Below are 23,037 nucleotides of genomic sequence, written 5' to 3'. Positions count from 1 at the left end.
GCTTAGAAGCCTCCAAGCCTCTACGCTAGAAGCTAATGACATGATGAACAGTGGTGGCGCTTCCGTAAGGGCCAAGTGGACCGGGGGCCGGGCCCATCCAAATGAAACAGTAAAATACATTTTAAAATGCTAGGTTATGTGGCTAAGTATTATTGAATAAAATACAATATAAATTAACATTGAACTGTCAACTGGTAAAAATTCTCGATGAAATACCATGCAAATGCATTCGTGGCCATCGTAGAATACGTACGAGTTCAACGATGGCCACGAATCATTACGTAGCACATTGACGGGCCCCAGAATTCGTGCCCTTCTAGCTCTCATAAGAACGTATTGGCAAGACAACGCAAGCCGGCGGCGCTAGACTGGCTGGGAGCAATGCATTGATATACGGAGCAAGTGGGCCAGTTTCAGCTAGCCCATTGCACGTTGATTCACAACATTCTCGCTCAGACTGCTGAGCGCTAGTATAGCTTTGTGTTTGTTTACATGCCAGCCATTATGTAAAATGTGAATTATTGCATCCGAATCGGCAACAGGTTTTTTATTATTTTATAAACTTGATAAGTTAATACCTTCAACTACTTTTGTGCTAATATTTGCATAGATTAATTAGCAATAATCCAACTGTAGAGATTGCGGTTGTGAATTTAAAGGCGTGATTTTATTGTGAAATGCTATATTAGTGTGTGGTGATCATGATTTAAATGAAGTTAGGTCTACTTTGACAAGTCTTTTGGTGAATTGCATATTATGTTGTTTTAATTTAGTTTATAGAATAATAAAGTTTAGTTTAGTTTTTTAGAAGAATGGACTGCGACTGCGAGGATGGTCTCGCTAACTAATAATGGCAACGAGGTGACTAATCGAATTCATTCAATCGAAAAACATCAAACTCATCTTGCCTCCAAATAGAATAATAAAGTTTAGTTTAGTTTACTTTAAACTAAAGTTTAGTGTAGTCTACCTGTGTAACAATTTGTAAACTTAAAAATGCTTTATAAAGCACCCCCCTTCCCATCCACACCCCAAAAATTCCCACCCAACAGTTCAGGTCAAGCGCCGTCACTGATGATGAACAACATGATAACATTATAGGGAGACATCGCCGAATGGTCACTAGAAACTCCAACACGAATACAACGATTGACAAATTAATAAGACCAAGGAGCGCATGATCTCTCCACGTAAGCCTGAGCGCTGCATTACGGCACACCACCTCTCAAAGGTGGCAAGTTTCTCGTAGAGTTCACCAAGGTCTGATGATTGGAAACATTCAGCGATCTCCTGATGATGTTAAAGAATTTAGGTTCTGGCTTCCGTGTCTAGTAGACATAGGCACGATTTGCATAGGCATATTCCACGATATGTTTCAATAGAACTTTGTTGTGGCAGTTCCAAAAGGTGTCAAGGAAATCTTTGTCCTCACCCCATTTGTTGGTTAGTGTGACAGACACTGGATTGCGACCCCGGTTTACAAATATCTGGGGGTCTTCGTCCCACCATCACTATGTTCGGTACGGTATGCCACGATGAAAGTACATTCCGAAATACTCATCCTCGTTGCGCTTCATGTCACGCGCATGCGGCATATACACCATTTCGCTGATACTGTCCCATTTCAGGATGTGAATACCCAACTCATACTGAGTTCAGACCAGTGCAAGTTCCGTCTCTGTTTGCCGCCCCCGACTGGCTGTTATCGCCTCCACCGCCCCACAGTGGTAGCCAACTTGACATGATGTTTTGACGTTTAGAATTTTAACAAAGTATAATCTGTGGATTTAAGTGAAATTTTTAATATTTTTATGATTGTGAAGGAAGATTTTTGTATGGATTTGTATTTTGAAATTAATTAATCTGATAAATTCAAAATTATTGTAGTACATACATTTTTTGGACTCAAAATAGTGTGTGAATTAAGTTATCATTTACATAACCTCTAGACTGTGTATTCCAAATTAAGGTTTAAAGCATTTTGGGCGAATCCCTGTTGTTTTTACCTGCATTGTATCTATTGTCTATGAATAAATAAATAAATAACATGAAAAATGCCACAGAACATGAACTTATATAACAAGAGCTAATAACATGATAACTTGTATGATGAACATAATCGTTACTTAATTTTATCGTTTGTTTCCTTAATCATGTTTATCATGCATGTACAACCGTTAGTGGCCAGCCTAAGAGTTACCTCCTGTTATCCCCATCCAACTTGGCGCAGAGTACACTGGACTTTCATTAACTTTATTATCACTATACGAGTACTAATATAAGAAATAATTGAATAATATTATCCGACATAATATCAGAAATAATTGAACCAGACACTTTTTCTACATTGGTTTTCTCTATTTATCACTATATTATCATAAGTAACTGAATCATATTTTTATTTTTACTGTTGAACTACTGCTACATACTGACACTAAACCCTTCGAGCAATGGCGGCCTGAACAGTTCGCCATACTCCTCCTCACCCTTGCTTTCTACCCCCTCGTGTCCCTCTTCCACGTGATCCTTGAGTCCCTCCTCACTGAGGAACTCCTCCGAACAAATAATGCACTTGTGTACCGGTCGACCGCTGTGCTCCTCCACCTGATGCCTGCGAATCACAAACAAATTATAGAGAGGTTCACGCTATAATATTGCAGTATTTAATCAAAATTGGTGTTTCTATCTTTGCCGAACATTCGACAAACCAGATAAAGCTATCCTTTTCTAAGATGATGATTCATGGATTGGAAACAATCAAGAATAACGACATCCAGGTCTTTCGACGTATCACAACAAAAAATATATCGATGGCACAAAAATATCGGTAGAGAAAAAATCGATTTAGTAATAAACAAGCGAATTTTGAGAACATTCAGGTCTTTCGATGTATCACAAGAAACATATCGATGGCACAAAAGTATCGGTAGAGAAAAAATCGATTTAGAAATAAACAAGCTAATTTTGAGAACATTCAGGTCTTCCGATGTATCACAAGAAACATATCGATGGCACAAAAATATCGGTAGAGAAAAAGTCGATTTAGTAATAACTTAAACAGGCAAATTTTGAGAACATTTAATATAAAATAAGAAACTGATAAAATTAAAAAGTGAAAATGTTGAGCAAGAACCTTCTAATTAAGGTGCGTACAGACTTGAGCGCCACAAACACGTGCATTTCACTTTTCCTCAGCTGATGTTAAGCTTGTCTGTATTTGTACAGAACCAGCAAGATAACGTCAACTTCAAACCGCCAACTTTAAACCGGCCAGATAGCGAGTTGACTAAGGCGTTGCACCCATTCTACTAGTGCTACCTGGTCGCGGGTTCGAATCCCGCCGAATCCCATCGATATAGGCATGGACGTTTGATCATCTCATAATCCACCCTCGCACTTCCCACTACCCACGCACAAGTAAAAAGCTCATGTGGGCATCATCCGCAATTAAAATTTTAAAAAATCTTCAAATTTTGATCAACAGTTGAAAAGTCAACTTTAAATCTACACATATTCTTTGAAACATAATACAGGTCGAGGTCGTAGACAAACTCCTTCGTCCTTTTGAGGTTTCAACAAGAAAACATTGAAACTGCTCAAGAAAAAAAAGTACTACAGTAATGTATCATGACAAAGCAAAAATAAATTATATCGATAAATAAATTACTCAAAAATTTTCCAATTAATGGTGATATTTTTGTTTTTTATTCTGTTTTCAACCGTCAAAATTTAAAAATCTTAGTTTTCGTTGTTTTTGAGTGAAAATGGACTAAATTTTAGTGAAATGAAATCATAACCCTATTTTGGACTTTAAAAATGTTATCTAAATTTGGGAGAGAAATAGTACAAGGAGTATCCTTAGTTTTTCTCTCCCAATCAGTGTTTCGTTGTAAAAAATATAAATAAATAAATAAATCAAAAGTCAAAAGTGTATAGGCCTACCAAAATATTGATGTATCGGCAGTAAAAAATCAATACTAAAATATCGATTCAAAAACATTAAAAATGATCAAGTATCCTTTATAAAAAAGGGAATTTTATTGTGTTTGAATAATTTAAGTAACCCTAAAAATAAAAATAATAAAATGAAGATTTTAAAAAAAATTGAAAAAAATCGAAAGTCAAAAAATTGATATCGATATATCAACTTTGAAAAATCGATTTTTGGTAAGTCAGAATCGATAGTCAAAAATCAATAAATCGAGATATTTGTTTACCTGCGCAGTTCAGCCTTGCTGGCAAAGTCGTTCTCGCAGAGGTCGCAGAAGTGACCGAGCGGCAGATGTTGGCGACGCATGCTGTGCGACTGCACGTGAATTATGAAGTTGGCCTTGTGACGGATCAGCTTGCCACACAGCATGCATTCGTGCGGCTTCTCGCCCGAGTGGATCATCATGTGCTCGCGGAGGGTGTTCTTCGTTGACAGCACCTAAAATCAAAGCAAATCAAAATTTCTCCCAATAACTTAATTACAATAACAATTGTGAGTTGAAAGCTAGGTTATATCTCAGTTGATCGAGATCAGCCCGAGTAGGCAACTTCAGTACGTCCAGTTCGCAGTTCGTCTAGTTCCAATTGCTTTCAGAAAGTCCAGTGGATACAGTATCATTAAGGCTGTGCAAAGGCTGAAAAAAAGCTTTCTACTGGTGATATTTTTCAAAGTATTTCGATTTGTATATCATCAAGCTATCAAAATTGAAAGGTTTTCTCAGGAAAGCATTTTTTCCCGATCATTACCTTTTGAGATATGAGCGCCTAAAGTTTAAATTTTTGGGACAGAACATTTCAAATTCGGTAAGAGATAAGTCCATGAGATTCAAAGGAGAAATTCTTAATATATTCTATCATGGTATTGTTGATTGAATAAAACAGATTTTTTTTTGAAAATAATAATTTTACCATTTTTAGTAAATTGAATAACTTTCACAAAAATTGATATTTTCAAAAAAATATGTTTTATTCAATCAACCACAATCAATGTACTTCAATGTAACGGACGTCAATAAGTAAGTTGCAACGGACGCACTTTGTGCGCTCGTGTGGCCCTAGCCTCAAGGATATTTATTTCTCACCGAATTTGAAATGTTCTGTCCCAAAAATTTAAAATTTAGGCGCTCATATCTCAAAAAGTAATGATCGAAAAAAATGTTTTCCTGAGAAAACTTTTCCATTTTGATAGCTTAATGATATACAAATCGAAAAACTTTGAAAAATATCACCAAGGGTAGAAAGTTTATTTTTAGCCTTAAACAGCATTAAACAGTGTCCCATGAAAGGAGTAACAGACAAATACCATAGTTTCCACATGCAATTTTACACAAAAAATGTTCAGTAAAATTTTCTTATATCGACCTTCGTTTAGATTTACTATTTTTTGATATTTTTGAAAAACGTCAATACGGTGACTAGAGAACTATCAGTTAAAATCTAATTCCAAGGGTATGGTTGGAAAGAAAAATAAATTACCAATAATAAAATTTGTTCCATTGTTTGACGTTATTGAACTTTTTATGAGCGCTCAAAGTTGAAAAAATGGTGATGCCCACATGAGCTCTAGGCTTGTGCGTGGGTAATGAGGCGGATTATGATATGAATGGTGATGCCCACATGAGCTCTAGGCTTGTGCGTGGGTAATGAGGCGGATTATGATATGAATGGACCTACAGTTTTAGGTGGGTTCCGAACCACCGGGAAACAATTTTACAACTCATGAATCATATTCAGAGGAGTTGGCTCAAACGGTCACCCTTCCAACGGGAGTGTTAGGCGCATGATTCTTAACTTATCTCAGCGATATCGTATCAGCCCGACTACTGAATCAAACCGCTTCAAACATTTATTGGGTTTCTAAGATTCATTTTGAGATTAATTATTCATGTATTATTAGTGTTCATAGGATCAAATTTGGGATGAATCCATTTTGAGTGAATTTTGAACTCACCTTGCTACAAACTCGACAGGGAAACGAAGACTTCTTCATGATGCCCAGACCCAGATTGCTGTTCGAATTTGTCTTCTTCTTCTTAGCGGCTGCAGTTCTCCTCGTGTGCACCTGGCCAAAGCAAAGCAATCAAAGCAACTAATTATTGTCTAATTTGCACCCTTTATGCAAACACTTCCAACACAAATGAGCATTCAGTTATGAGAATACAAAAGCAAACAATGAAGCTACATTTACATTGGTCAAGTCTCCTTGAATTCAGGATTTTTTAACGTTTGGGCGATTTTAAAAACTTGATGTGAAGTTTACTTGAGTTCAAGTTTTCATAACCTCAAAAGTATATTATGAACTTGGAAAAATCTAATCTCAAAAAGTTTTCTTCTTACTTTTCATACTTTTCTTGCATCATGTTGTGCCAAGCCCTATTTTTAATTCAGGCCTTTTTCCAAGTTATAATAGTAAATTTAATACGTAATAGACTAGAGCCATTATTGTGAGTTAGCAAAATAAATTATTTTCTCTCTCTATTATGAACGGCCATGACTTCGAGTTTCCCATGATAGATATTTAAAAATTGTGGCTCCGAGTCGTCGAGGAATGTAGATTATGGAATTATCTCTAAAACGTAGCCTTCCTGTCGCGACATGGAGTGCGATAAACTGGAAAACAGCAAGCATTGAAATTATAACAAACTACCGATTTTGCAGTTACTATTTGGTTCAAAGGCTCTAGAAGCCACGCGACGATTGGTCAAATTGATTCCCTTCGCCCAATAGGAGACCTGTTTCTAAATACAGTAGTGGGGCGATTCCCCAGCCGAGAGACCAGATTACGTTTCGGAGGACACTTTGTTAGGAGCACTACGAGAGTAAAGATGTAGTCATTATGTTTCGCCCTTTTTGGGCAGGTTTACAAGTTTATATCATTAGTTAATGTAGGAGCTAGTTTTATTTTCATTAAATTTTAAATTTTCTAGTAGTGCCATGTCCTGAAAAGTTTAATTGTGTTTCTTTATCATGTACGAATAATTGTTTCTTCAAATAACCGCTAAGGTACGTAAAATAAGGTTAAAATATAATTTAGGGAATTTAATTGATTGAAACTTCCATAAGAGTATTGTATTAACAAAGCCTGTTATTTTTCAAGTTAATAATATTGATTGAGAATAATGCTTTTGATTTTATTAGTGATGGAAGATAATTATAAATTTTTTCTAAAGAAGTATAGAAAGTTTTCAGTTACGTTACATTTGAGTTATTGTTTCTGGAGATATATTATCGTAGAGTATTGCTGAAAGTCAGGAAGATAGCCTTTAAATTGGAATGAAATTTTTAAGATTATGTTCATATTGAGTTTATGACATTTTATAATTTTATATTTTTCAGACTCTGTTTACTTATGTCATTAAGGCTTTCGAATGATTTAGTAAATTTTTATGATAGAAATCTTACTAGACGAAGAAGAAAGTTTTTCTTTTCCATGAAATTAATATTAATGAATGTTACCATACATGAGTTAATTCCTGATATTGAGCCTGATACATGAATGTTCAAATTTTAATACAATTTAAATTATTTTCTATGTGTCTACTAATTTTATTTAATTAAAGGTAAAAACTATCTACAAGATGAATCTTATAGGGCAAACATTATTTTTACCTTAAAGTGAAATTTTCAATATTTTTTTTCTTTTATTGTGTTATAAAGTGTCTTGTTTTGTTTTGTGATAAATTCATAATTCTAGTTGATACTCGTTTTTGGACTTGTATTTATAGGTAAATCAAATCATAAACTCTGGACTGTTCATTTTAAATTAAGGTTCTGAGCAGTTTTGGGCGAATGCCCGTTGTTTATACTTGTATTGCGTCCTATAGTTCATAAATAATAAATAAAATAAATGTTGGTTAGCGCACAAGTTTCCAACAATACTAGTCGAGCTACTATATGAAAAATTATATTTGATTTCGCAAACCAAACGAAAAATATCATATAAGTTAGCATCATTTCAATCTGAATTATTCCTTTTCTAAGAGTATTATATCAATTTATATAAAAGTTAACATCATAATTAATGAAGTATTCATTTTTCTAAAAGCATTATATTAATTTATTACGGGTGTTTTCATAAATGTTGCATTGTATATTAATGACACTCTGGCAAGTAAATTCGTTTTAATTCAATGTGTTAAATTTTGAGAATGAAATCAGAACGTCAAGATAAAATCTAAATTAAATAACAGAATAAACTCCTGTTTTAGCTTTTGATGAATTGTAGGAAGAGTTAGAAATTAATGCTGTAATACATTTATTTACAGCGGTTCATGGGTGTCCCCAAACCAACTTCATGTACCACCCCTTTGGTTCCGCAATTTTAAGTAACACCGCTTCAAGACACCCGTTCAGACGACAGGTCTAGGGACGTAAGAGGACGTCGCTGTCAAGCCAAATTCAACCGGTAAAAGTTCACCGCCAAAACAAGGTACTGTAACCCCGACGATAAAGCAACGTACAGACCAACGAAAGTGCAGTGTAGTGAAACAAAGGTTCATTCGAGAATGTCAATCAAAAGTGGAGATTCAAAGTTATTATGAAATGGGTTTTATGGGTTACTATCGACGAAATTTGGGTTCAACGGGCTTTTCTTTCTTAAGTAATTTCATGTTGAAATTAATTTGTTATTTTATGACTGATATTGTTTGGTTTTGTGACGTATTGCTATCTAAACAAGGGATAGTAATGCACCCCCAAATCAGATGAAGAATGTCAACAAAGTAACATGAAATTGTTGTTTCTGTTGTTCGATTTTAGTTGCCAATGTTTATTGAAGCTGTTTGTATTTTTCAATTATTTCAAATTGTAGTGTTATTCTATAGTAGAAACCTATTAAATCAGGCATGGCAAGATTAATTGAAGTTTTCTTGACTCTAGCCCGTTCACCTGCATGAATTAGGTATAGACTCAGGTATTTTCTAGATGTGTCGGCCTATTTCTAAATTCTAAATTTTATTCAAAATTATCTTCTTTATCATCTTTTAAAAGGTCAGGCACAATGTGATGCAATAGTGTGCACTATTCTATTTCATGTTCTTTCTTATACATTCCACATTGACTGCCAACTGATTTTATCTCATTTTCCAATTTGTCGGTTGGATTGTGCCTTCAAGATTCAAGTTGAATTCAAAAGTCAAACATGTTCAACATCTACTTGAATCAACGACACTTGAAGAAGGGTTTACATTGGTATAGCGGATTGTGTTCTTGTAAACTCAACTTAAAGTATCCATTTTACACAAACGCAAGATAACTCGAAATCAGGGAAACTAATGTAAACGCCCCTTATGACTGCATTAAATTCTGATATAAAAGGTATTAAGCCTTGCGTACCACTGCGATGGGAGCGGGAGTATTTTTATGTCGTGCTTGAATTTAGTGCAATGGCGCACTAAGCCATGCAGTGGACTTCGATGCACTGCGAATCTGTTACGATTGAAAACAATCATACAACAGTTGCCGTGTCAAGAGCAACAGCCTTTCAATACCATATTTTGCATTCTTACTTTTAATCGTTGTATTTCCAGAGCTTTATCCTACTGGAAATTGGAAATTTTCAACAACTACTCTAGATGAAAATTGAAATTTAGGCTCCGAGGATCATGAATTCAATATTTGGCGAAGCCGTATTCAAATATTTGTACTGTATTTAAAATAATTGCCGTTTCTTCAGAACTCAAGTCTCAAATAAATGACTGAGTCAACAAATGAATGAATGAATAGCAAGCAAGGTCTATAAAAACCAGGTCAAGACATCCTGTTCCTTATGGAGCGGCCATTTTGTGACTATTTCATGGCGGTACATCTGAAAATTCAATCTAATTCAAATTGCTCGTAACAAAAGCATGCATTATGCATTTTAAAAACAATATTTTTTTTGTGTAGTTGAGAAGTTGATATTGTGGTAATTATTCATATTGAATGAAAAAGACTGAGAAATTGTCAAAAAACCACTGATTTATTGATAATTAAAAATTGTTCTTATTCTTGTAAACTGAGGATTATGATTCATAAGGCATTGGGAAAAGACAGAAATATGCGAAGCCAACTTCAAAAAGAGTTCAAAGTTCCCGATCAATTAAATCTAAAAATCAACAATTCAGTTTCTAGTATTTTGCTAAATACTATAATTCTGTTGGAGAATAATTATTTTTACAACTCCAATTACTAATAACACATTATATTAAGTTCAATCCACAATGATAAAATGGCGATTTTGCAATTCATCACGGGATTGTGTCATGACACACATTTTTTAATAGACCTGGATAGCAAGGAAAGTGTAGTTTACCTGACGATGTGTCCAGAGCGCTCGCTGTGACGCAAAGCCGGCTCCACACTGTTCACACCTGTGATCGTATTCAGCGTGCATTCCCCTGTGGTCCTCCAGGTCCACCCTCATGCCGAATGTCATCGGGCACTGTGGACACTTGAAGTTGCGCACTATCGTATGCGCGTTCACGTGCACTACCAGATTGATCTGTCAACAGAATACAAAAGTTCAAAAATCAAATCAAAATCATTCATTTTTCAAAGATCAATTGTGAAGTGAGCTAAGATGATATTATAAAATCAACTTGAGAATATTTCCATCATGGTGTATGTTTGATTAAGGAAGCAATTAAGGCGTCTATGCAAACAATTAAGGTCATTACACACCCATCTACGTGTAGGTAGCAATACGTCATCGGAAGAAGAAGTCGACATATCTCCCAATATTGAAAGCTACGCTACGCTGGTGTGAAGGGACAGATTATAGTGAGGTCCACGTTATAATGACGTTATATGATCAACTTTGGTTTTCCTATCCTTGTCTATCATTCGACAAAGCCGGTGGTACTATCCTTTTCTAGGTCCACAACGGTGCCAATTATGTTTTTGACAGTGTAGAAATATGATTAATTAATGCAGAGAATCGGCATCGCTATTCTTCTTTCTTTATCCACTGACATTATAACGTGGACCTCACTATAGTAACTTGGATTTAACATTGGGAAGATAGGACAGCAACGTTTCCGAAGACGTATTGCTAGCTACACGTAGCTAGGTGTGTAATGAATTTCATGGTGTAGTAGTTAATGGTTCAGGAAATTCCCCTGTTAAGGTATGAACATGAGCACAGGGATGAGTCGCCATGGAATCAGTTTAGAATGATAACATTTTTATTTTCCATCACATACAATTTTGTACAAAATGTATAATTCGTCAATATGGGAGTCAATATAATTATTAAAATATATTATATAGACAGAGTAATATGAAATTACATAGTAGAATTACCTTATGCCTGAACTGCCTTCCACACAGCAAGCACACATGCAGCTTATCACCCACATGTCTGCTTACATGCTCCTTCAGAACTGTCTTTGTCGCGAAATGCTTTCCACATATCTTACACTCCAAATCCTTCGAATTCCTGCAAACATAAATCGATAAATAAATATATTTTTTCAATAACCACTCATGAAAAAATCAATTCATGTTGAAAATTCGCTACAGAATAGCATCTAATGAAATTGTATCAGAATATTACACATAAAGCAGAGTTTGGGTGGCTCGTTGGAGTAAGTCATAACGCGCAGGTCTAATAATTAAGAGAGCCCGAGTTCGAATCTCGAGGTGTTATAATAACTATGAAGGAAATATCACACATAGGCAATCGAAGCGTACTTTGCTAAAAACTTTTAAACCCTTCGTTGTATGCGGCTGATTTGTGAGATCAGAAGGTTGTATTTCGGATTGAACAATCCCAAGGAATAGCAGCACAGAGTACAATCCACCAGTATCTTCCTAGCTATTTATGATGAGTAATAAGGATATTTTAATAAACTTCCATCAGCCATCAGAAACATAGCATCAGTGTAACTATTCAAAAACAACAGTCAGGGAAATATTAATTTTTAACCTCAAAATTGTTCCAGCAATCAGATTTTTAACTTAAAATTTGTGTAACGCTAGTTCGCCTCCATGGTGCACATTGGGTAACGCTAAATGGACTAGCAAATAATGGCGGTCAGACAAACTTATGTTCTCCTGACCGAAAACTACACAACATTTGGAAATATACAGTGTATATATAGGCATTTGAGTCTCATGGGCTAATATATTAGTTGTGTATCTGCCATACGCTAAATAATAATAATAATTTAAATAAAAACTATTTACAGTACTGCCAAATTTCAATTTTAATAGCTTTACCAAGTGATGAGACAAAATTCCCTGAATATTATTGATATTTGATGTGCTATGAAAATTTGTAAATCTTGTGACTTCATAACTGATGTGTTCAATCTCCAATGTTTAGCATACAACTACTAGTTAAAGGCACAATTTTATTCTGACATGTCACCTGTCATTTGAGTGATACTCAACATTTGATGTACTATGTGAAGATTGTGAATAAATTGATAAGTGAGTCAGTCATGTTTCCATTATAATTCATCATTCAGTAGTGTGTGTACTCTTGTTTTATGAGATCTCTGACATAGATTTGATTAGGCAACTAAAGCTTTACACCGTAGTTAATAACACGAGTTATTAACAAAAAGTTATTAACTTGATTGAATCGTCAAAAATATCTCTTAACAAAAATTAATAACTCGTGTTTTTAACAGAAAACTCATTGTTATTGTTAAAAATGTTATTAACATGTTTTAATGAATTTTGAACATCAGTTACTAACAGAAATTTAAAAAAAAAACTTTTGTTATTAACACCGGTGTAAACGCAGCTTTGTAAGTCTGGTATTTTCCTCAGTTTTATTTTCTTTATCTTATATTTATGATAGAAAAAAGGTGTTTTATTTCACATATCACTGAATGCATGTGATATGCATCGTTCTGTAAGTATATCACATCAAATTACTTCCTAACAGAATGGAAGACGTTAATATTCCGTGATAAACATAAAATCTTAGATATCATTGATGTGTATAGAATTGAGAATAGTAATAAATAATTTTTGGTGAGGGCTACTGCTCTTATCTATCTTGGAATTAAAAATTGAAAGTACCCTTTCTATATAATTCCCTCACTTCGAAATGACATTAATATGTTTAAACATGATGTAGAAGTTTTTGAAAAAAGGTAGGCCTACTTGAGTTTTTTAAAGATAAATTGAGTATAATAATTTCCATAAAGTTGTGTGATTCTAGATGATTATGACGACTCTCCAAACACAAAATATGTATGTATATACCGGTATAAAATTATTTAATAAACTACCTGAGAGCATCCGTCATACAAATTCTAGATCGTTCAGGTACGCAATTTCCAAGCTATTCAAAGATAGGGCTTTTTATTCGATTGAGGAAATGTTGGCAGCTGGAATTTCATTTTAATATTTGACGTATATATATTATAATATTATTATTGCCAATTAAAAATATGACTGTATATAACTGTGAAGAAACTAAGTACCGGAACTGTTGGCTGTGATAGTATTTCTCTGTTTTGAGTATGTGAAATGTATGCATATGTTTACATGATGACTTTGTCAATAACATGTATTTGTTCACGGCAATAAAAACATTTTGAATTTGAATTATGAATAAATATTGTATTGTATAGGAAACACGAAAACCGACCAGTAGACAAAGTAGACATGAAACCTAGTTACTTTCCGACTATTGTATAAATTATAATTGGAACCGTTTAGAGCTTGAGCCTGAGGAGGTACTTGTCTGAAAGTTGTGTAACTCTGAATAAACACGAATAAGTATAGTAGGCCTATTGCCTTATATAACGGGCCATTCACTATTCAACAGTTTGTTCCAACTACTTTGTATTTTCCAGGTGACTGGTTACAGTCGAACATCCCCACTCACGTTCCAAATCGATCCTAAATAGACAGTTGAACAGTTCACCAGACTTCCGACAGCATTAGCCCCGCCCACAACCACCCCATTCACGGTCCAACGTCAAATTGAAGGACCTCAAGTCAGACAAAATATTGGATAGTGAATGGCCCGCTTATGGGAAACAGGAAGACTGACCTGTGAGCGCTTATGGGAAACAGAAAAACTAGTAGTTCTGTGAACAGTAGACCTTACGCAGTTTTCTCATACACAAGTATCTGATGTCACCTGTTCTTGTTGATTCATTCGAATCACAATTCACAGTTGAATAATAATTTACTCTTAAAAACTGTTATTTGTTTTCTCCAAGATCAAAAACTCACTTATAAACTCAGTTCACGTTTGAATTTGTATCCCCTATGATGATTCATCCAGTTTCGTGATAATCTTTCCAACTGATAAAAATAATTCTCGACTATTTTAAAATTATTTTTTTTCAATCAAGGATATTATAATTTCTTCGGCATTATTCAGTTCATTTAATCATTTTTTATTTTATTTCAAACACCTATTAAATTTGTTTTTCAACAGACCAATACCCAGAAACCAAATTTTTGGACTCAGGGGACCTTGAAACGTATAGAAATTTGGAAATTGGGATACTTTAAATTTTTCCGGAAAGCAATACTTTCCTTACCTACGGTGATTAGGCAAGGAAAGTAAAAATATTGAAACCCTACTTTATAGAAATAGACACAGCCAGACATCAGTGTATTGCATGTAATGAATAATACACTTGTCAGCTGATTGATAATGAATAATTTTATAGTCTGATTGATCCTAGATCCTATCTTCAAAGTAGATTATATATATATATATAGTGATATCAGAGTTTGGAGGAATTCCATTTCTTTTCATATTATCCTTTAAATGCAAAATTTCAAAAAACCTTGTGTATACATCGACGCGCAGTTGAAAAGGACTATTCCTGCCAAATCTCATATCGAATCCTATCAACGCGTTTGGCCGTAATTTATTTATTTATTTACAAAAATATGGGAGCATACGGGAAAATCCCAAAATTGCTCCTCAACAAAAATTGGGGATGTAATCGCGTTACATACAGACAAAAGCAAATACAGTTGAAACATAGACCTCACTACGTTCGGTCAACTGACCTTCTTTAAGCGCTTATAGGGAACAAGAAAACTGACCTGTAGGCGAAGTCATCATGCCAGCTGTTCCCGTAGCCGTTCATCTCCTCGTCGTGACGCTCTGAGTGGGCATCCAACTGCGCAGGCGTCTGAAACAGTTCGTTGCAGACGACGCACACGAACGCGGCCGGTCGTTGCGGCTCGCCGTTGTGGCCGCGACAGTCGCGTTTGCCGCACCACTTACAGGGTCGGTCACGAATCTCATCTTCCTCCTCCTCGTCCTCCGCTTTCTCTCTTGTCTCCTCCGTCTCCTCATCGTTACTCTTCTGCTTCTTGTTAATCTCTTCCTCTTCCTCTCTTGCCCCCTCATCACTCTTCTTCTTCTTTTTCTTGTTGATCTCCTGCTCGTCACCACTGCTCTCTAGATCGTGTAGCACCGACTGTGTGGTGATCACTTGTTGTTGGCTGTTGTCTCCAGTTGGCGGTGGATTTGTGGTCCAATCATTCCCCTAAAAACATATTTTTTGTGAATATTTTGTGCGAATATAGAATAAAATAAGGCTCAACTCACTTACGCGACTCAGGTCGAGATGAGACTCGACTCTAGTCGAGAGCATGTGTTTTCAAATGGTGACGTCGCGGAGACTAGAATCGACTGGTCTGAGTGTCACCATATGGAAAAACATGCTCTCGACTAGAGTCGAGTCTCTTCTCGACATGAGTCACGTAAATGTGAGTTGAGCCTAATGATCATGCATGTTCATAATAACAATCGTATTATGCATTTATACATCTTAATAGCCTTATAATTAAGCAAACTTATGATTGATCAACATTATTGTGTATTGTTTTAACACGTCTAAAGTTGGGGGAGGATTTGGGGTACAATCATTCCGCTAAAAACATGATTTTTGTGATTTTTTTGTGCGAATATGGAAAAGAATGATGAAAACAAGTATTTAAGTACTGCTTCCAAGTATTTCAAAATGATTTGTAACTTAATAAATGTTGAAATCTTGATATTCCTGTTTTAATTAGTGTGAGTCTGTTTCTTTATTCATTCATGAAATCAGTACATAATCGAAATGATTCCCCTCCCAAATTTAGATAAGGTTACACATAGTCTGAAATTGGTTAAGTCTTGCCTGTAAGTTGACTGTATTTAGCTCGGTTCTGTTGAGGATGATATTATGGAATGTTTGTTCTAGATGTGGATTATTTATCAAATTTATTCACTCGAAATTCATACAAAATATTCACTAAAGCATAATTTCTTGAAGAGTATAGTAACGTGTGAAGCTGTAGCTAATGTGTCAAGATGTTAAATGAAAAGATTGGATCTTAGGCCCATTTGCACAACAGCCGGTTACATTTTAACCGAAATTAATTTCACAAGAACCAATCAGAGAAGGCGTTTTTGAAAATACTGCTTCTCTGATTGGTTCTCGTGGAATTAGTCACGGTTGAAATTTAACCGGCTGTTGTGCAACCGGCACTTGGTCTTTTATTTATTTAATATGAATAATTACCACAATATCTACTTCTCAACTACAAAAAAAGTGTCAAGATTTTTTAACACAGTTGTTTCTGAAATTCTCAAATTCCAATTGAAGAAGACATTACAAGTATTTCAAGCTTCGAATACTCTTCAAACTTTGAATATCCCAGTTTATAACTTAGAGCATTATGTTGTATGGAACTAGTGACTGGATCACTGATCTTAAAAGGAGAAGTTGTCCATGGAAGTTGATAAGGAATCAGTCTCCACAAATTTTAATGTTCTTAATAACAATCTTATTATGCATTTATACATATCAATAGCATAATAATATATATCAACTCATGCATTGACAAAAATAATTATTGAGTATTGTTTGATCTTGAACTGTAATGTGTTTGTAAGAAACACCATTTATTTACTATTATTATTATTCTCGGTACAATTGTTCTCATAAAACATGAATTTCAGTAGAGTTTTTGTAGAAATGTGCATCTTGAGAGTTAAAATATGAAATCAGTTGGAAAAATGTTGAGGTGGCTCCGAGGTCCAATCATTTTCGTGAAAAAATTAGTTTTAATAGAGTTTTTAAGCAAAAATGCATTTGAAGAATGTGAAATTAGTTGAAAATACGAATTATTACCGTAGTTGAATTATGAATAATGTATTTTATCAATTAAAATTCATAAAAATGTCAAGCTTGAGGATTGAGCTAGCAATGTTTCCAAAAATGTATATTGTGAAGCTAGAACCAAAGGTCTAAAATGTCGAAAACAAATGAAGATACAAAAAATTGAAATAACTCACCTGATTCTCTGTCTCACTCCTTTCTACTTCTGCGATGATATTTTCTTCGGTCCATTCATCTATTTCCTACAAAAAAGTAATAGAATATTATAAAGAAATACGAGAACCGTTCTAAATCTTATCTTTGATAATGTTTCTTTATGATAAAGATTATCTTTTATCTTTGATAAAATTTTATTATTAAAATTGAGAGCTATAAACGGCCGAGTCATAGAAAGGGTACTATTTATTTTAATGTTCAAGAAAATAAAAAGATACGTATGAGTGAGAGTCATTTAAAGGTAAATTAAATCGCAACATAGATTGATTGAAGAGTAGGCGAAATGGCAACCATTGGATTATACGTTCAAAAATTGTGAAGATATACAGATGAATCAGTATCTGATAAGGAAGATTATAACATTGCAGATTAAATAATGAACTGAGAAAATTGACTTACCTGTTCGTTATCTGACAAAGGCTCCTCTTTGATAATAAACTCTGATGTTACTTGATCCTTTTCAGTGTTTTCAGGGTCACCATCCAATCCAATTAACTGTAAATGTAAAAAGAAGCATTTAAAAATTAGGAATAAAATGTAATCAGCTTTTATCCTAATCACAGTTTTCAATAATCGGCTTTCTGAAACACCTCTTTTCCTAGCTATGAATGAAGAAATGAAACAATTAAAAAATTCAATAACTATAAAAAAATATGATTATAATTTGTTAAAAAACAATCATTGACTGCATATCGTTGTTAAAAACATCAAAATAGCGTGTTAAATACATCGCAGTTAGGAATGAATCAAGAAATCATCATCTTCAACTATAATGACTCTAACAAACCTATCAATTAATAACAAATTGATCTTGAATTTGAAGAAAATAAATAGTTACTGAATAAGTTGGGATGAGAGAGTTCTTTTAGAAAATGAGTACAGTCTTCTAGAAACTCGAGTTTTTCGTTACCTTTTCGGTTCCGTCTTCCAGGCTGGCCAAAGAAAATCCAACGACTTCCATGCATTCTTCTTCTTCCTCGTTTTCTTTGCTTTCTTCTACTACTTCTGTTGGTTTCTTCACATTTTGTTGCACCCCTCCTTCGAATTTCTGAACTACTTTTCTGCTCTTGATCGGCGGATTTCTTGACATCGGAACACGCGCGTCCAAGTCTTGAAAAGCTAAACGTCCGCGCCATTTCAGTCTGTTGAATCCTCTTACTTGTAACCTGAAAAAATTAATAATTATTATTAATCATTCCATCTGAAAAAAAATTGTGGCAGATAGTAATGGATAACATTGCAACTTGATAGAAATACCTTTTAATCTGTTGAATCCTATCACTTACAAGCCGAAAAAATGTAACGCACTTAGTAATTATGGTTATAATTATTATAACATTATTGTTATAAATTATGGATAGCATAGAAACTTGATTCTGCTGTTATTAACTACTCACGTTGAAGAATAATTTTTAATGTGGAACAATTACTGTAATAGAGATAAATGATAAATTATTTTTATTGCCTTTAAGCCATCAAATACAGCAATTGGTTCATCAAAGTTTACAGGGTACTAAAATTGGTTTTTAATAAATATAGAGTTCAGTCTATCAAAATACAGAAATATCACAGTAAGATTCAGGTACTTTTGTAAAACACACTGATAGTCCTTTCGGGAACACTGAAAAACTCATTCATTTCATACATAGAAGTTTGTATCAGACAATTATAAGTGCCCCGGAGAAACTCCTTGGTTGGTAGTGACCTAGCTACTGCCGGAAGTCTGTTGAAAAGTCTAGCATTTAGGTGGCTAGGGCTATTCCTCACTCTGCTCAGCCTTGTGAATGGAATGTCGACCTGGTACCTGCCCCTAGTGTCAAAGTTGTGGATGTCACTACGCAGTCGCATACTCTCCAGAGAAATCTTAACTTTTTTCAGTGATATGAAGATGTAGAGGCATATCACTGTCATGATGGATTCGGCACGAAAGAGAGGACGACAGTGGTCAATGATTCCTGAGCCAGTAATAATTCGTATGGCCTTCTTGTGAAGCAGGAGAATTCTATTAACTCCACTAGCTGCAGTTGCACCCCAATGTTCAAGGCCATACAACATGATTGCTTGGAAGAATGAGAAATAGGCTGTCTTGACATAGTTCTTTGGCACACTGAGCATAAGCTGCCTTAATAAGAAAATCACCCGTGATAGCTTCTTACAGATGACTTCAATGTGAAGGTTCCAGATTAATTTTGGATCAAGGTGAAAACCAAGAAGTTGTACACTTCTCTCCTGATCCACAATATTTCTCAAACTAAGAATCATTCTTTGGGTTTTCTCCTCATTTAGCTTGAGCAAGTTTGACTTGATAAGGCCTATTGAAAATATAGTTATCACTTTCCTCAATAGGCCTAATATAATAATAACGAATAGAATATACATTTACAAATTAACACTAATCTCCAATTTACACTAAATTAGAGAGAATTTTATTCGGGAAATACGTTAATAATAGAATGTCAGAGGCCATGAAATTGATCAGAGCAACCTGAAAACTCTAACACTAGACCTGAGCCAGCCAGGTCATTTAATATTATATTATTAATAATGAAATAATCGACATGGACTCCACTATGGCAAGCCATGCTAGGCTTACTGGAGTAGTTCCAAAACTTATTTACCAGATTAATTTGCTGTTATCGACCAGTTAATGAAAGTAATGTTATATTATATTTTTATTGAGTTAAACGTTTCCAGGCATAATTTTAGTATAAAATACTAAGTTTTTACTAATATTATTACTATAATAAAGAACTAATGATGAATTTATTTGTTATAATGATTTTAGTGCAATATGATGTTATGATATATATATATATTATATATATATATATATATATATATGAAGTTTGAAAGTATACAGAATGTAACAATAAAAACTTTTAGAAGCGGTTGTCTTAGTGGTCGCCCTACTGGTATCTAATCACTAATAATGAGAGTTTATAATCCTGATAATAAGTAATAAATATTGAGTATAAATGTTGAGAAGCTGACTGATCTAGACATCATAGAGCTCAGAAATGGGTTTGTGGTTGTTCAGAACCAACCTGAACCTATAGGTTTTATCGTCATCATTACTCCCACAGATATTGTTGTACATTTACTAAATGAGAAATATATAAGCTCACCTTGTGCTCAGTTTTGAATTTTTCCTCAGGGGTAGATTGCGTCTAGGAATAGCAGTTTTTTTCAGGTTTGCAAAAGGTTTCTTCACATCTACAATAAAAATATTTAACAATTATTAAAACTTCTGCATGTAATAAAAAACAACTGCTTCAACTTGTATGCTTCATACTCGAAGTATGAAAATAAAACATCAAGAAATCGATTGAATACAAGTAAAATATAACAATTGAAATATTTTGGTGAATTGAGATATACAATTTGAAAAAGAAAATTAAAATACGATAACATGATATGAAAGTTATATCAATTTTTAGTATAGGCTATTTAATGAGAATCAATCTATAAATTTTGTTACCTATAACAATGATGTTGATTTTCTAAAATATATCAATAAGCAAATTCAAATTAATTTGAAAACTTGAATTTTAATTATATCTAACATAAAAATTAAGTTAGACAAAATATTTAATGGTTTACTAAACGAAGAATCTGCTTTACTGAACAATAACTAGTGCGAACAAGGAATAACTCAAAAATTATATGCTATATTTATTACAGAATCACAATTCATTAAAAACCACTTGTTGAGCTCAAAAAGATGAGAAATTTCAATAGGAATTGAATAACTTTTATTAATTATTGGACTACAGAAAATAGAGGCCTACCATATTTGAATTGATAAAATTATTTATAAACTAAATAATTATTTGGATGAGAATATTTTTAATGAAAAATTAAAATACATTCAATTAGGTACTATTATTATTCAAAAATATTAGGCCTAGGTAGGTAAGTTATAAGTTATGAAGATTTGTAATAGGCCTAGCCTTTTGGATAAGGTTAGTTTCAAGTTTAAAATATATTTACATTAATATTATTTTTGTTAATTACAATAAAGAAAATAGAAAAAATTTAGCGTTATAATCTTGATTATAAAATTTAAATCATTATAATTAAAATCTTATCAGCTTGTCACCTTTTTACCAACTGAACAACATCATAACTCACCCTTTCCATTGAGAATAAAATCATTTTTTGAAAAGTGTAGAGAACAAACTCTCATCTTTCCAATAACGGTAGTTCCTTCTTTTTCAATATTTAATGCTTCAATCCATAATTGCCTGGTATTCACTAATTTTTTAGTACCATTTTTATATTTTCTTAAAATTTGTTTTTCTCTATTGGGAGGAAACTTATGGAAGCCTAGATTTTTGTTCCGCATTGAAGTTGTAAAACAACCATCAACAAAACAAAATAGACTTTCAATATTGTTTGTATTGTTATTGGATGAATCAATCTCCATTTTTAATTATTTTTCAATATCAAAATTATTAAGTTGACATTTTTAACAAGTATAATATAAATCGCACATCACTAAAACATACGTTAGGCCAAAGGATTCAAGGCAGCCATGATTCACTCGTTGAACTTTGAATTGATATCATATATATAAAACTGAGTTCAAGTAACATTTACTTTCTAACAGACTGAATAAGAATTAAATAACATTTAAAATATGAATATACTAAATTAAGCACTCTTTTCACACATTTTTTTCAAAATTTTCACCATATAACTCAAGCAAGGCTCAAAACTCAAAACGTTCCTGATTTTATGATGCCAAGCTACGATCCTACGATGGATATAGAAGTACTATAGAGTGGCTTCATAGAAGAAGCATAGACCTGAGAGATCATAAGAGATGCCAGAGAAATTGTCTACCAAGTCCACCAAATTTAGCGCAAATTGAAGCTTTGAAGCTGATGTAGGCTAGAAATTGGTTATAATTCTGCTTGATTGTATGGATTTATAATTACAGTTTGAATGCTCTGCTTTCAGAACTTGTCTTGGTTAATCAAAACACACACACACACATGTGAAGAAGAATAAATCTTGAAGCTTGAAGTTAATTTCGAGGTTATAACGTAAGTTTCATTCTTTGATAATAATTGAAATTTTTCTTCCGTTACTTCATGTTTTAAGATCATTTGTAATCATGGTTATGCCGAGTGTAAAGGATTTGTCCATGGAGAAAGAAAGGTCTGACACATTTAAGATTTTGTATAGACTTGGTATTGGTACTTAGTAGGTTGAAAGCAAAGCACAACTTTAGCTATAAGGTGTAAGGTAGCCTATACATTAAAAATAATATAATGTTAGGTCTTGTTCAATTCTCTTTGCTCACCTCTGTAGGCTAACAATAAGTAACTTATATATTTTATGACTGTATTAATCCTACAAGTGTGGGTAATGAATAAAGCAAAAGGTATGAGAGGCCTAAAATTTAGAATAAATGTAATATAACAGTAAGGTTATAAAGATAACTCACTGTTCTGTAACCAAGTCTTCAGCTTACTATAGAGCTGCGCTTTAGTATAATTATGAGCAATGGGTAGTGGAATCTAGCATTGGAACCTACATAGATCGATAAAGGATGTCAAGACACATGTTGGATGTCACATTGTTGTCGATTTTAAAGGATTAGCTTAACAAACATGATGACATGTTTTTATTAATTTTTATTTTTTATAGCTGCAATAAGTTCCAATAAAATAGTCCAATTTCATGTAAAATTAAACGAATTATCCGATGAAACGGTTTCAAGTTCTAACTTTAATAGTTCTTATGA

At 33.7% G+C, this 23,037-nt stretch overlaps 1 protein-coding gene across 2 annotated transcripts; it reads right to left on the bottom strand.

The window, feature by feature from the left end:
- Positions 1-295: 295 nt before the first annotated feature.
- Positions 296-22,040, bottom strand: LOC111053612 (zinc finger protein 660-like). 2 transcript variants are annotated; one of them, XM_039440235.1, is made up of 11 exons: positions 21,417-22,040; positions 20,411-20,498; positions 18,196-18,451; positions 17,685-17,780; positions 17,246-17,311; positions 15,001-15,449; positions 11,272-11,407; positions 10,283-10,471; positions 5,942-6,052; positions 4,218-4,429; positions 296-2,611 (listed from the first exon to the last, which is right to left on the bottom strand). In XM_039440235.1, the coding sequence occupies exons 1-11, from the start codon at positions 21,709-21,711 to the stop codon at positions 2,422-2,424; spliced, it is 2,088 nt and encodes a 695-aa protein (XP_039296169.1). In that variant the 5' UTR covers positions 21,712-22,040; the 3' UTR covers positions 296-2,421. The 2 variants fall into 2 exon arrangements, with proteins under 2 accessions (XP_039296169.1, XP_039296170.1); XM_039440236.1 differs by having other exon boundaries at positions 21,794-21,994.
- Positions 22,041-23,037: the final 997 nt, after the last annotated feature.

This window comes from Nilaparvata lugens, chromosome 13, assembly GCF_014356525.2.
Source record: "Nilaparvata lugens isolate BPH chromosome 13, ASM1435652v1, whole genome shotgun sequence".
Taxonomy (NCBI): Eukaryota; Metazoa; Arthropoda; class Insecta; order Hemiptera; family Delphacidae; genus Nilaparvata; species Nilaparvata lugens.
This window is presented reverse-complemented; position numbering and strand designations above follow the sequence as displayed.

Coding starts and splice junctions, on each gene's coding strand:
- LOC111053612 (XM_039440235.1), bottom strand. CDS start 21,711: ATGGAGATTGATTCATCCAATAACAATACAAACAATATTGAAAGTCTA. Junction 15,450..17,245: donor GGAGTGAGACAGAGAATCAG/GTGAGTTATTTC, acceptor ATATGTTTTTAG/GGGAATGATTGGACCACAAA. Junction 6,053..10,282: donor CGCTCTGGACACATCGTCAG/GTAAACTACACT, acceptor TGCTTTGGCCAG/GTGCACACGAGGAGAACTGC.